We start from the raw sequence: 15,532 nt of genomic DNA, 5'->3' as shown, positions 1-15,532 counted from the left end.
GCAATATAATGTCTTACATACCTGTTCATTCGAAGGGATTTGTTGTTTTTTATTACAGGTTGATTGTTTCTTAGTCATTTTCTTGCCAACAATTGTCAAAATAAATGAAGATGATCCTCTTGATTTGTATTATGATTCTGATGACTTGCAAGAACCTATACAAAATGATGAACCTTCAGAAAACTCTCCATCTTCTTCTTTTCAACAGTCTCAGGTTGGGCACAAAAGGTCTAGAGCTCCTCTGTCTTACTTAGATGACTATTATGTCTACCTATTGAAGGAAATGTGTTATGCTTTAGACATGTATGACATGGAAGATAACATATCATATGGTGAGGCAATAAACTCATGTGAGTCAATAGACTAAGTAAAAGTCATGGACAAGAAAATTGAGTTCATTGAAAAAAATTAGGTCAAAAAATTGACTAATTTACGTGAGAAAGGGAAAGTCATTTATATAAATGGATTTTAAAGAAGAAATTCAAGTCTGATTGTAGCATTGCTAAATTTAAAGCAAGATTAGTTGCTAAGGATTTTTCTCAAAAAGAATGATTACATCATGTTGACACATATTTATTTGTTGCAAAATTTGCCTCAATATGGATAATTATTGCTATTGTAACTCACTACGACCCAGATTTGCATCAAATGGATGTTAAACCACTTTTCTTAATGGTGAGCTTAAAGAAACCATTTTCATGCAGCAACCTAAAGGCTATATAATAAAAGGCAAAGAAGATAAAGTATATAGGTTGAAAAAATCTCTATACGGATTCAAGCAATCACCACGTCAGTGGTACTTAAAGTTTCACAAGTCAATTACGTCATTAGGGTTTGTGGCAAATAAATTTGACCATTGTGTTTATGTCTAAAAAAGTGGGAGTAAATTTGCTATTCTCTCACTATATGTGGATGACATTCTTCTAATTGTAAACGACAGCGTTATGATTGTTAAAACCAAGTCATGGTTAAATTCTCAGTTTGAAATGAAAGTCATAGAAAAAACATCATATGTTCTTAAAATTAAAATCACTCGAGATAGAAGCTCCAAACTTTTAAAGTTGAGTCAAGAAAGGTATTTAAATAATATACTTAAAAAATTTTAAATGAGTGATTATAAGCCAGTTAGAACACCTGTGGTAAAAGGTGTCAAGTTGTAAGAATGATAGTCCAGGTGATAAACGGAAAAGACAAAATGTCTCTTATGCTTCAGCACTTGGAAGCTTGATGTATGATATGCTATGCACTAGGCCTAATATCAGCTTTGTTGTTGGCCTCGTTAGTCGCTACTAGAGTAATCTTGGTCGGCCACACTGGCAAGCTGTAAAAAGGATATTACAATAATTAAAAGGGACTATAAACTTGAAACTATGTTTTCAAGCAAATTCTTTAAAATTAATTGGATATTCTGATGCTAACTTTGTTGGCAGCAGAGATAATAGTAAATCAACCTCTGGATATGTTTTCCTTCTTGGAGGAGGAACAATTTTCTGGTCTTATAAGAAACATGATTGCTTAGTATAGTATACTTAGGAAATTGAATTAATTGCATGCAATGAAGCTGCAACATTTGTTGTTTGGATAAGTTGCTTTATTAATGATTTGAAGCAAGAAATAACCAACGAGCCAATCTAGATTTATTGTGATAATCAAGTTGCCATCTCTCTTATGAAGAGTGGAGTTGATAATTCGAAAAGTAAACATATAATGGTAAAGTCATGATATGATTGAAAAGAATGAAATCAAAGTTAACTATTTACTTACATCTTATATGATTGTTGATCGTTTAACAAAAAGCATATTAAAAAAGTATTCTCAAAACAAGTATCATGCATGAAATTAAGATGTGTCTAACAAAGACATATGTCTGAATGATAAACTCAAAAGATAACCCATTTCAAGAATGTTAGTGCAAAGAAAATACTTCAATATTGAGAGGCGAAATCCTGCATCTAATTTTTGTTTTCACATGGCCAAGTGGGAGATATTGATCCGTTAGAAATCATTGTGGCTACGATTCACAAAAGATCTCACCCGTTAAAAAGAGGTGGGCCCACTCTCTTCTTAACAGGTGAAACTGCCATGTTAAGGGCCTTTATCTAAAATGAAGCTCGCTTCATTCTGAATAAGCTTAGATCATAAAATGATTGCTCATTTTCACGTTGGGTTATCAGCTACCCAGGAGGGGGTAAATCTCCAACATAACCTCTCTTATTTAAGTAAGAGAGGGCTTACTGTGATACTAAGAAAACAAGTGAAAGTGCAAACCCCTCCGGAAGTAGGCCGTAAACGGTTCTCTCGCACATCCATTGTCGATCCATCATTGCCAAAATATGTTATTAGGGATGGAGTTGCGAAAAACAACCGCTTGTGAATGGTGTTGAAATATGGTGTTGGGGCTGCCAACTCCATTCTCAATGTAGTGTTTTTTACAACACTACTCCCAAACAGCATAGCACATGAGAGAACGGTAGGAAGCCACAGCACACCTCCGATTCAAGGCTCCCAAACTTGTCAGCCCGTCTACAAAAAACACGCAAGGAAATCTGATTCCCTCGCCATACTAACCATGCAAATTCTTAAAATAAACGAATACCAATTTTGAGGCATTTACAATACTGTTATATTGTTATATATGCTATAGATCCACTGTTTCAATTGTCCACATATCTGATATAATCCCATCTTGAACCAAATTCCAAATTGCAAGCACATTGTTCTCTTGTTTAACCGATATTGCTTATTTTTTTCCTGTAATTTTATCTCAGTAACTTTAGCATGATTATACCAACAGGGGCTCCGCTTGTCTGGTAGGAGCAGCTAGTGCACGTCACCTTGTGTTGGGACATTGCAGGTTCAAAACCCAATGGTATAGTGTATAACTGGTAGGGGACTGATGTGCACGTAGTTATTTTACTTAACAATTGTTTATGCCCAGATTACTAGAAACTTCCCTTGCTTGTGAGAAACTCAAGAGCATGTTTGAAAGTGAAAAAAAAAAAGTAGGAAAAGTAAAAGTAAGAAAGAAAAAACTGTTACTTTTATAACTATTCCAAAGGAGAGATTTTTTGAAAGAAAAAATTTTATAAAAAGTGTGATTTTCTAAAAAGATTTTTCTAAAATGATTTTTGCATTAGAGCAACCATTTTCATCACTCACACACACACATTTACTACCCTATTTTCCTCGTTACCTTTTATGTTTTCTGTTTTCACAAGATGTTTCACATGAGCCTAAAAAGTGGTTCCCTTTTCTGTTTTCCAAGATGGGCCCCCATGTGCGGAATCAAATGTGGGACTTGGGTGTCTTTGCGAAACTGGAACACAAAAATGTGTCATGCCCCAATCATCCTGGACAAGTTGACCAAGACGTCAAACATGCTCTGTAATAATCGACATACCAGAGTTCATAATTGCTCATTGTAGTATAAAATAACCAGTTAGATTAGTGGAAACGAATCCTTGGAGGCAGTCTTGAAGGATTCTACCCTTCCCTCCAACCAAGTTTTGGGCCAAATAAAAGCAGAAAGCTGACAGAAACGAGAACATTGTTCATTCGTGTAACAATTATGAAAAAAAAAAACACCAACAAGGCCTCAGCTTGTCTGGCAGGAGCAGCTAGTGCACGTAGGTTTCAAAGGTGGGCAAATAAGGCAAGGTGGTTGTGATGTCCCACCCAGGGTTTTCCTCACTTCAGCGAGGGTTCCTCATCATCAAAAAAATGCAACTCAGACACCAGCAACAATCAGCATGGACTCGGATCTTAAATCAAAGCAACCTAATTCAAGATCTGTTTAAGAGATTCTTTACATGATCGAAATCCTGATTATAGGCAAAATTCTAATCGTATTCAAGATCTGTTTAAGCCAGGGCGCACTAAAAGCCCAAAAAAATGGCATGACGCATAGATGAAGCCCTCCCACTCTAACCCAAGCCTTGCATGCTTAAAGGACCTCATAAGAATATCATGACATAATTCATAGAATTAACTGGACGAATTTAAAGTTGATTAACAATACATACACATGCTCAATCATAAAATCATGTTAACAATTCCTAGCTTTCTGTTCCGTACGTCCATCTAGTTAACGGAAGCACATTCTAGACGTAAAGAAACTAATTCAATGACTAGTTTTAAGCTTCGCCCATCACTGAATTCGACACATGATGACAACATTCAGCTTGAACAATATCATTAATTAAGCAAAAAAAATCTTTTTTTCGACAGAAAGCTGGGGTTAGGCAGACCCCTACCACTTATACAACCATACCATTTGGGGTTCAAACTTGCAACGTCCCAACACAAGGTGACGTGCACTAACTGCACCTGCCAGACAAAGAGGAGCCCCAGTTGGTCACCTCAGTATGCAAAATTTTCTTACATTTTCCCTAGACATAATATGCAAAATTTTTACAACTCCTGGACTGCTGAATCCAAAATGTATGCAAATGTAAAGTTTCAAACATAGTAAAGAAAACCCCGTCCAACACATATGACGCAGTGAAGCGGTTATTGCAGCTCCCCCCATGATACTACCAGATTTACCTAAATTCAAGATGGATGTACAATAGAACTTTGGTGCCAAGCAAACAGACTAAAAGGCCATGGATTTACAAGCAAATTTTCTCTTGAAAGAGCAGCAACAACCAACACAGTAATGATGTAGGTTGAATATGCAAAGGTTGGAATATAGAACAAAGCGAACATTTGCAGGGAACCAAGACAAAACATAGAGGCAAGCATAAAACACAGACGAAGAGCTTCCAGATACAAGTCTCACGGAAAACATGACAATATATAGGTCACAAAAAACAACAAATACTTGAGAACCGAATTTCACACAACAAATGAAATGATAGGCTACTCAAAAATTCCAATCTCTAACAATATTTGAACTTCAACATATTAATCCTGTCCCGCTCAAACTGGATACACGAGTTACAGAAAGGAAATGTAGTCTACCTAACATAGTTTCCCAGAGAAAAATCATTTAAACAGGAAAAAGAACAAACAGATTCACCTATAACAAAAATGTGGAAAAACTGCAAAGGAACTTTTCTTTTCTTTTGCTTCAGTGTGAGTAGCCAAGGAATTGCTCGGTGGTAGACCAGAAGTACCGCTTAGAATACTCTGATTGCCCTGCCCATAGTACTCTTCAGGTACAAGCACCTCACCTAATTAACCAACAAAAGAAAAAAAAATAGTCTGACTAAGAAATTCATACAACTCTTATTTTGAGCATCTCAAAAAGGACCAGGAGCATAGAATAAGGACAAATCAGAGTTCAAGCCACCAAAACTATAGTTAATAAGGTTTTTAGATGTTATTCTTGTACAAGTGCCAGAGCGAGGTAGGATGGCTCAACAAACTTCAAGATGAAAATTTATTAGAAAATGAGGATGTAAACCACGAGTAGAAATTTCAGCACTTTGTAATAAAATAAAAAACGACAATGATGATGATGGACAAACAACTACAAACGAGTGATGATAATGATGGTGGTAACCAGGGTTGTGAAAAGCGTTGAGGCATTGTGAGGCGCTCCACCAAAAACCAAGGCTAGGCGTAAGCCTCAAATATTTTTTAAAAAACTTTAAAAAATTATAAAAATGTCTACAAATACAAATAAATAAAGAAATGCCTTATTGATGAAATAACAACCAATAAGAAATAGAAAATATCAAATAAGTACTAAAAAACATGAGATTAACATATAAAAGTAACTAAAAACTGATTACATAACTGGAAAATATATGAGATTAACCAAAAAAGTTAAAATATACTAAGAAACTGATTACATAACTGAAATAACTGGAAAATATATGAAATTAACCTACAAAAGTTAAAATATATGAGATTAACATATAAAAGTAACTAAAAAAAGATTACATCACTGGAAAATATATGAGATTAACCAACAAAAGATAAAATATACTAAGAAACCGATTTACATAACTGGAAAATATATGAGATTAACCAACAAAAGTTAAAATATACGAGATTATTCTAAAAAATATAAGAATAACACATAAAGTGACTAAAAAAACTGATTACATAACTGGAAAATATATGAGATTAACCAACAAAAGTTAAAATATACTAAAAAACTGATTACATAACTGAAATAACTGAAAAATATATGAGATTAACCTACAAAAGTTAAAATATATGAGATTATTCTAAAAAATATGAGATTAACATATAAAAGTAACTAAAAACTGATTACATAACTGGAAAATATATGAGATTAACCAACAAAAGTTAAAATATACTAAGAAACTGGTTACATAACTGAAATAACTGGAAAATATATGAGATTAACCTACAAAAGTTAAAATATATGAGATTATTCTAAAAAATATGAGATTAACATATAAAACTAACTAAAAACTGATTACATAACTGGAAAATATATGAGATTAACCAACAAAAGTTAAAATATATTAAAAAACTAATTATATAACTGAAAAATATTCGAGATTAACCAACAAAAGTTAAAATATAGTAATATACTAAGAAACTGATTACATAACTGAAATAACTGGAAAATATATGAGATTAACCTACAAAAATCTTGTTGATCATGTCTCAGAAATCTTTTTGTAAAAAAACAAAAAAAAATTGCACCTTGAGGGGCAGACGGCGGCGTCTCAAGGCGAGGCGTGGTTTTTGCGCCTCAAGGCGCATTTTTTATAACACTGGTGGTAACACATATAAGATACAAGAACATTATATGAATAAAAAAGCAGCTACTATTTTGTTTCACAACTCATTGCAGAAAATCCGAGCAATTACTGAAATCCCTGGTCTGATTGCCAACCAGCACTTTTAGTGCAGTATAATACCAATTATATGAAGAGCATGAAAAAGAGCGAACACAAAAAGAATGTAATAATAAAGTTATCCAACACTTCCAGAAAATAAATTAATTGAATAACATAAGACTTACATTTTGCCAGTTCTTCTTCAACAGTGAAACAAGGAAGTTGACACTAAGTTGCACATTCTGGAAGATCTGCTTCTCCTCCATGCCGCAATTTCCAACAGCAACTCCCATGCAGAGGACTTTCTTGAGTTGGAATTTAACCATCGCTTTGGTTTCATTTACCTTTGATTCCAGAGACTCCTGGTGTGAAACAAGGGTTGGAAACTTCCCAGCTTTGTTAAGACCTGGCCCAAGAAGCCTTGGAATCTGCTTGATAATAGCTTCAGAAGCAAGAAAAGCATGGTACTTCTTGGCAAGCTTCTTCACCAACTTCTTGTTCTTGTTCATCTTCTTCAAACCTTCAACATCCATGTAATCTAATCCAATCTTCTCAGCCTGCAGTTTCCCAATTACCAATCAAACAATGTTTGATAATCAGACAAACCAAATTTCTAGCATTGGACCGGGAATGTTAGCATGACTTACATACCTCCTCCACATGCTGAGCATCACCAAGCATGCAAACTTTCATTTTTGGACGGGGAATGTGAGGTAGCTTCACAGATCCACTGAAACGTTTGTCTTTCTGTGGATCATAATTTTTCAAACCAATTTGAAGCTCAATTGTCTCAGTAAACTTGCGCTTTTTGTCTCTTGCTTCGCCAACAACCTGAGTGATAGCTTCCCTTAATGCATCACTCTGGAGCTTACTGCAAATCAGTGAATGAATCATAAAATGTTTAGTGTGGTATCCAAGAAAAAAGAATATGTTTATACTTGAAAAAGGGAACAGAAAAGGCACTCGCCCAAAGCCTAACTCAGTAGAGATTTCCGAAATTTTAAAAAAACCTACATAACCAAAGACCACTTGGGTACATTTGGTATTGGTTTGAATGAAGAGAGAGAGAGAGTGGCAACTGCGGCGAAGCTAAAGAGAACACAAAAATGGGAATGAGAGCCAAAGAGAAAATATGAAAGTGGCAAACCATAGGTAGGATGAAAGGGCACAGGGCACAGGGAACAAGGCACAAGTGAATGTATGAATGCGACGGAAAGAAAGTGTGAGTAAACTGGCATAGACAGCAGTAACACCAAATCACACATCATGATAGGCAGTGACAGGCACATGTGAATGCATGACACTCAGTAAGGCTAGTAAATGAGCTTAACAGGCCAAGCTTTTTTTATGTTGGGCTCAGGTTGTGCAGGCCCAGAGCAGGCCCAGAGCCAGCTAGGACTTGGCTTGAGCTTGAGATTGCCATAAGCACAAGTTTGGGATTGCCATCCACCGAGTAAACCTGAGCCAGTTCATTCTATTTATAAAATAAATAGTCAAAAAGAAACAAAGAACAATGAAACTGAGGAGACATGAATGTCCAACCTCCTCTATGCAACCCAAGTATGTAGTCAAAAGCACTAGGCGGTGCCTAGCCGGTAGACCCCTAAAAAGACTAGTCTAAGACTAGTCGGTACCCCAATTAAATATAAAAAAGTATACAAAATATACATAAAAATATGTTTAATTCTTTTACTAATAAGATGATTTTATTACACAAGTAAAAAATTACACATTATTTCACAAAATATATTAATATACATAACCAAAATATGCATATATATAATTGTACACACACACAAATATATATATATATATATATATATATATATTTTCAATTATTCATAACATATTTAGTATAATCAAGAAAAATATGCTTTCAACCTTTCAGAGAAGCACAATAACACATACATATATAAATGACATATTACATAATTCATAATGCTAAACATGCTTTTAGGCTTTTATAGAAAAATTCATCAGAAACAAAGTAACACACACATACAAAAAACATAATCAATTAAAATTAATTGTGTATGCTTTCAATGTTTCACATAAAAAATCCCAAAAGCAAAGTAGCACACACATACACACACACACACATAACTAAGCATGTTTTAATGATTTCACATAACAAATCACCTATGTCACAGGGATTCGCCAAGACAGGTGACACACCCGTGTCGACGCGACGTGGGTGCGGCACCTGGTGCGGTCAACCCCATCCTGGGTGAGGTCAACGCACCCAGGGTCATTTTGGTCCACTTTTTGGATTAAAAAACTGCTTTGAAAAATAAAAAAAAGAGACCCTTGCTTTAAATTCGTTTAAAATGCATTGAACAACATTATTTTCAAGTGAATAAATTCTCATTAAACTCTCTCTCTCTCTCTCTCTCTCTCTCTCTCTCTCTCTCTCTCTCTCTCTCTCTCTCTCTCTCTCTCTCATTTAATAGTAATAAAACTTCCTCTCATCCACCAAAAACATAAAACGAGTTTCTCAACAAGGCAGCTTTGGAAAGTGTTGATAATAGAAAACGGTTTCCTAAAATCTACCTTGGAAATTAAAAGCTTTCATTGAGAATAGGAAACAACAACAACAACAACAACTACGCCTTCATCCCAAAACAATTGGGGTCAGCGATATGAACCAAAAAAGAAATTCATTTTGGGTCTTCCACATGAATCCTTTTCCTCCAATCATTTCTATCCAACGCCATGTCCTCGGTGAGGTTCAAAGCATTCATATCCTTTCCTATCATCTCCATCCAAGTCTTCCTAGGCCTACCCCGACCTCTTTTAACTAATATATTTTCCCATTTCTCCAACCTTCTAACTGGAGCATCATTAGGCCTTCGCCGAATATGTCCAAACCACCGTAAACGATTCTCTCGCATCTTATTTTCAATGGGCGCAACACCTACCTTCTTACGTATCTCTTCGTTCCGAATCTTATCTTTTATTGTATTTCCACACATCCATCTAAGCATCCGCATCTCAGCTACACTCATTTTTTGAATATGATGTCTCTTGGCAGCCCAACATTCCGTACCATATAGTAAAGCGGGTCTAATAGTCGTCCTATAAAATTTTCCTTCAACCGCAATGGCATTCTACGATCGCACAGCACTCCAGTAGCACTTTTCCATTTCATCCACCCAACCTTTATCCTATGATTTACATCTCCATCAATTTCTCCATACTTTTGAATGATGGATCCCAAATATTTGAAATAATCATTCACCGGTATATCTTGCTCACCAAGCTTCACTACACTCCCATCACTACTTCGTTGCTTACTAAACCGACATTCCATATATTCAGTCTTACTCTTACTCAACTTAAAACCTCTAGCTTCCAATGTTTGTCTCCATAATTCTAACTTAGCATTAACCCCAGCTCTAGACTCATCAATCAAAACAATATCATCAGCAAACAACATACACCACGGTACATTATCTTGAATTGATCTCGTAAGCTCATCCATCACTATCGCAAAAAAGAAATTCATTTTGGGTATTGAGAATAGGAAAGGTCTCCTAAAATCCAACGTGTAAATTAAATGCATGTTTTGAAGTTTTAAATGATTTTATTTAGAAGTTTCAATTTTGGAACCCCCTTCTATATATATATATATATTTACGTTTTTGCCCCTGCAGCACCCCCGCACCGTAGGTTTTTGAAAGTGCCGCACCCCCGCACCCGCACTCATGTGACATAGCAAATCACACAAACACATGAACATACATAGAATTATATATATATACAAAAAATAACAACATATATATATATGAATAATAAATAACTAAACTGCCCTAATCCCTTGTCGGCGAATAGGCACCTTAGTCGGTGCCTAGTCGGCAAAATTGGTACCTTTTAAGGCACCACCCAGAAATTGCAAAGCCTAAGCATTTTACTTAGCCTAGACCGACTAGGCGGACTATTCAGGGCTTTTGACTACATAGAACCCAACATCTCAACCACTTACTGTGCTGCATTATATGTTATAAAGAGAATACACCTGCCATAGATGCTATTAACAAGCCTATACAAGCTGACCTAAGCTGAGTAGCCCTTGCATTCTCCCTGGAAACTTAAACATTAAGAGCTCTAAAGCTGGCTCAACTAAGCCCGAGAAAGCTCGTGACAAGTTGAACCCAGCTGAATCATGAGCAGTTTGGTTCGTTTATACCCTAAATCTGAATAGCACATTCTCCTTACTGATGCAAAACAAGGATCACCCTATGTACTTTTCAGTAGCAAAAAAAAATCAAGAAGCCATCCTTACACTACTGAGACGCATACAACCAGCGCTGAGATTGCATGCCTGTAGCATTTTGGATCTCAGCATTGTGCAACATGAAAAGTTACTTGGGGAAAACAAATGACATCAACATACCACTAACCAGAATACTTAAATTGCATTTAAGTTCACACAAACATGAGATTCACTACTGATCACTAAATGGGCGAAAGGAATTGAATATCACAAAAAAGCATCAATATCTGCAATTTCTCAATGAACCAATTCCTAGGCAGAACTTAAAATAACCACTCTTGAGCACATCTTCGCAAAATCTCATAAATTCTAAAAGAAGGAATAGATCAAAGAAAAAAAGGGAGAAGACAACAGAAATTGAGTAAAAGATGTTATTTAAATGGAAAATTTTCATGATAATATCATGATTCATTGAAAGTTGGAGATTACAAATCTGGTAATATCGCTCATATAACATACTCCATTATCTTGACATCAATTAACTGTAAGACCACCAATACATCTCTTAGAAAAAACTGGCCCCACAAGATTTTGCATGGGGGTCAAATGATGAGGTCTTATGGGATCAGAGAGATGATATTGTATAAGCAGTAAATGGCAAAATCCCAGAGCTTTTGGCACAAATTCCACTAGCAGACAAATAGGAATAGGGACATCGATAGTTTTTATTAAACTGAATCTGAATTGTTTTATTTGGTATTAAGACAAGAAAGTTTAATTCACATTTGCTTTAGTGTTTTTTTCACAGAAATCAAATCAGAATCTGGATCTGAAGCTCTAGACTAACATCAGAATCTAGTTAGCTATTTAAGTGGGGGCAATAGAACTAGACAATTTTTTTTAGAACAAGTCTAGACAAAATAAGGTATGGTCATGCCAACTCATAATCAACCACTAGGTCCACTACATAATTCGGGGATAACACTTGATTTATAATAGCATAAGCATAACCAAGAAGACCCAGGTATGAAAAAGAAAGCTTGGTGGGTTAGAGTTGCACTAATAATTGCTCACCAGACAACAGAGCATTCTCAGCACATTCAATGAGGTTCATCAAGATATAAAGTTATGATCTGTTTTTCATTATGAATAAACTGTTAGATTATCGCTTATTTTAATCAGACATTTTGTTTCTAAACCTTTTCATGCACAGCTTCCAAAAATGCAGAGCTCAATCCTAAAACCCACAATCCTCTTCCTTGAGTCTTTAATCCAAGGCTCCAAGCCTCCAAATAAATCCTAATCTGCAATCCTTATCATCAAAATCAGCATTTCTTATCTGTCAGCTACTTCGACTAGGCAACAAATGCATGCAGACAATAATATCTCAGATGATATCCCCTCAATTCATCTCCTCTACAACATATTTACATGATTTGATGCAGAAACCAGTTACAGAACCAGTACAAAAATGGGTACTCAACAAAGAAGATCAGCCATATAATTGTAGCAATCAAGATAATCAAGAAGCCATAATTTGGCAACCTATGCTTGTATACACATGAAACTTGATACAGCTTCTCCTGCACTTCACCTTTTTTCTAGGCTTCCCCAGCTTACCATGGATTAAGGCCTTCACCTGTGCTGGAAAACACCATATTACCCCAACATAGTTACATAGCATAAAATTAGAAGTTATTCAGATAAGCAGTACTAAAAGAGATGTGCTCCCAATGAACCAACATCCTTAACAGCTTTGGTCTTAAGTCTTAACACTCTCTTGAACTTCATCAAGTCTTCCTAAAGTTTATTAAAACCTATATGCTTTTTACATGAAAAGATATTATACTACTATCTACATGTTCCAAGCTCTACAACCAGTGAAATCAAGTAGATTGATACTCAACTCCTTAACTATAGCCAAAATTTCATGTTTCCACTTCAACTTGCAATTCTACAGGCATGTCCAGTCCTGCAAGCTTCTATTTAAGTAAGCATATCACAATTTAACGAATCTTCCACTTATTAGATGGGATGTCAAGAGATTATCTATTGCTAAACTCTTCACAACTTATCAACAAATGACGACGTGTATGCAATTTTACACAAAAGGATTGAATAAACATGATTGGATGGGAATTCCATAAACAAAAATCAAGAGTCAAGTGAGGCTAAAAGGAAAACTTGATAAAAAAAGATCAATAAAAAAAATGAGGCTAAGAAGAAAGAGATCCAAAACAAATAAGCACGATAAATATAGTTTGATTTATTGTAGCTAGCACACATCTGCACAAATATCATCTATGAATGCACTTGGCACATATCCGGGTAACCAGCACAACACTGCATAAAATCTAAAAATCACAAATAAACATGTTTCAACAACACCAGTATTTATCTCCATTCACTAGCTTTTCAACCATACCACCACACAAATTGCGAGAACATCGGGATACACAGGGACCAAATTGTGGAACAACACATTTTATTCAATATTCTGAATGAATAAACACCAAAAATGATACCAACAAAAAAGAATAAGATGTCATCCTCAACTATAGCAAATTAGGTAGTTGCCCAAAAACACTAAAGAAAAGGAAGAGAAACTTCAACAGACTCCAGGAACAGCCAAATCTCCCTAAATGATCCACAATGCACTCATTCTACCAAAAGGAAACATCGTGTTCCCAGAAGAAAATAAAAAAATACGATACACGAAAGCATCACAGAATCAGTAAAATTGCATCAAAGTCATCCGTAATAACCAACCGGTTCACCTAAAAGTCTTGTTATCGTCACTACCAATGGACATTGGATGTCAAGCTAATGTGAACCAACTTTCTTCTTCTTTAGACTACATTTCCACACTAGAATCTTCAAAGAAGAAAAAACACCAGAACCCAAAAAAAAACAGCAATCCATGACGCACGAACGTACATTCCACTATCTAAATCAAGCAAGCCCTAAATCGTGAAACGGGAGAAGAAAGCGAATCGGAATACCTCATCTTGCCGACTTCCCCGCAATACCTTCAGCACGAGCCCTGAACAAACACAAAAGAACAAAACTAATCCACCATCAGAGAGATCATCCAAATGAGTGTCGTATTTTCAGCTGTAAACGAACAACAAAGATCCACGATTTCAGCAATTGACAAGATGAAAAACGAAGAAAAAAGAAACAAAATCGCTAAATTATATCTCTCGAGGCATTAATCGAGAGACCGGAGAGCAGAAACGAAGAGAATGAGAAACTCCAAAACCATTTCTTCAACAAGAAGAAAACGAAAAACCGGTGCTGAGGAAATCGAAACACAAGGATTCCTCAAACCGATTGTTAAGATGAAAGGATGGATTCTTAAGGTTTAGGAGAAGAAGACGTACCAGAGAAACCCTAGCGGGATCGGAGCAGAGAGAGAGAGAGACGACGACGACGACGACGACGCAGCAGCTCAGCCGCGAAGCTCCATCGGTAAGGGGCTAAAACCCTAAGGGCAGAAACGGATATATCAGCCAACAGGGCTCTCATGGGGTCCGGTTTGTATCTGGTACCCGACCTTACCCAAACCCGAATCTTGAGTCCATGGAAAGTGTCGACCCGAATAATATTTGGGTCGAATCGAACCCGACCCGAGCAATATGTGCACCGGGTTTGGGTCATGCTTTTTACTGGGTACCCGAGCCCGATCTGCTTTTTTGCCAAGTACCCGAACCGAGTATTTTCTATACATTTTTATAAAAATAAATTTTTAAAATTATGTGGGTATGGCTTTAGGTTTCTATTTACGTGAACTGATAAAACTCAAACCTGAACCCCGTTATTAGTTACATGGGTGGGTTCGGGTTAACTTTAAGCGGGTCTTGTTATTTAATTGGATATATGAGGGTCACGCTCGTATACTTCTGGTGAGATTATTATCTTAACCGTAGAAATCCATGATCGACAGCAAGGGTTTTATGGTGGTACCCACATGGAATGTGGAAGAGTGGCTGGATTTGTAGATCGAAAAATGAAGGTTTGAGGGGTGTAAGTGAGTTGGACCTAGCGAGTTTGGGTGAGGGTGTGATCTTGATGCAGGAGCAATGCAGAAGGACCAGGCTCATAAGGGAACCATTTGGATCCAGTTTAGTTTAGGGTTTTTATTTGAGTTTTATATAGACTTAGATATTTTGTTAATGTAACATATATATCCATCTTATATCCCAAATATACGTAGGGTTTCATGTGTTCTCTATATACTCATTATAGGGGTTTTTAAATCGATCCATGATTTTTTTTTATATTTTTTAAAATTTTATTCTTTTTTAATGTTATGCTTCAGTTAATTGTTAGTTTTCATTATTTTAGCTTTGGTAGTGTAAATCTCTATAAATGACATAATTTTGTTTAATATATTTTTCGTGAATTGGATCGCCCTTGATATCATACCAAAGAAAATAATTTTATTTGAGCTCCAATACCTAGCTCAGTTAATTGTCTAACAGTTCTAGGTCCAAACCTAGCTCAGTTTTCATTGGTTCCAAATTCAAAACACTATGCTCGATATCTAGGTCTA

General features: G+C 35.8%; 1 protein-coding gene across 2 annotated transcripts; it reads right to left on the bottom strand.

Annotated features, from left to right (window-relative positions):
• Window positions 1-4,772: 4,772 nt before the first annotated feature.
• On the bottom strand, window positions 4,773-14,466 carry LOC149842710 (large ribosomal subunit protein uL1). 2 transcript variants are annotated; one of them, XM_089999381.1, is made up of 5 exons: window positions 14,361-14,466; window positions 13,980-14,020; window positions 7,416-7,635; window positions 6,950-7,321; window positions 4,773-5,174 (listed from the first exon to the last, which is right to left on the bottom strand). In XM_089999381.1, exons 2-5 carry the CDS (start codon window positions 13,982-13,984, stop codon window positions 5,121-5,123), a joined length of 651 nt encoding a protein of 216 aa, XP_089855507.1. In that variant the 5' UTR covers window positions 13,985-14,020; window positions 14,361-14,466; the 3' UTR covers window positions 4,773-5,120. The 2 variants fall into 2 exon arrangements, with proteins under 2 accessions (XP_089855507.1, XP_089855508.1); XM_089999382.1 differs by having other exon boundaries at window positions 13,980-14,091; window positions 14,361-14,375.
• Between the last annotated feature and the right edge of the window lie 1,066 nt (window positions 14,467-15,532).

Source organism: Nuphar pumila, chromosome 3, assembly GCF_984573655.1.
Source record: "Nuphar pumila chromosome 3, dmNupPumi1.hap1.1, whole genome shotgun sequence".
Lineage (NCBI taxonomy): Eukaryota > Viridiplantae > Streptophyta > Magnoliopsida > Nymphaeales > Nymphaeaceae > Nuphar > Nuphar pumila.
Note: the sequence above shows the minus strand (reverse complement) of the source record. Positions and strands in the feature narration are given on the sequence as shown.

What these genes read in the sequence shown, in the direction of transcription:
- LOC149842710 (XM_089999381.1), bottom strand. An exon ending in ATGCTCAGCATGTGGAGGAG is followed by an intron (nt 7,322 to 7,415) that starts GTATGTAAGTCA and finishes GGGAAACTGCAG; the next exon opens with GCTGAGAAGATTGGATTAGA. An exon ending in TGAAGAAGAACTGGCAAAAT is followed by an intron (nt 5,175 to 6,949) that starts GTAAGTCTTATG and finishes TTGGTTAATTAG; the next exon opens with GTGAGGTGCTTGTACCTGAA.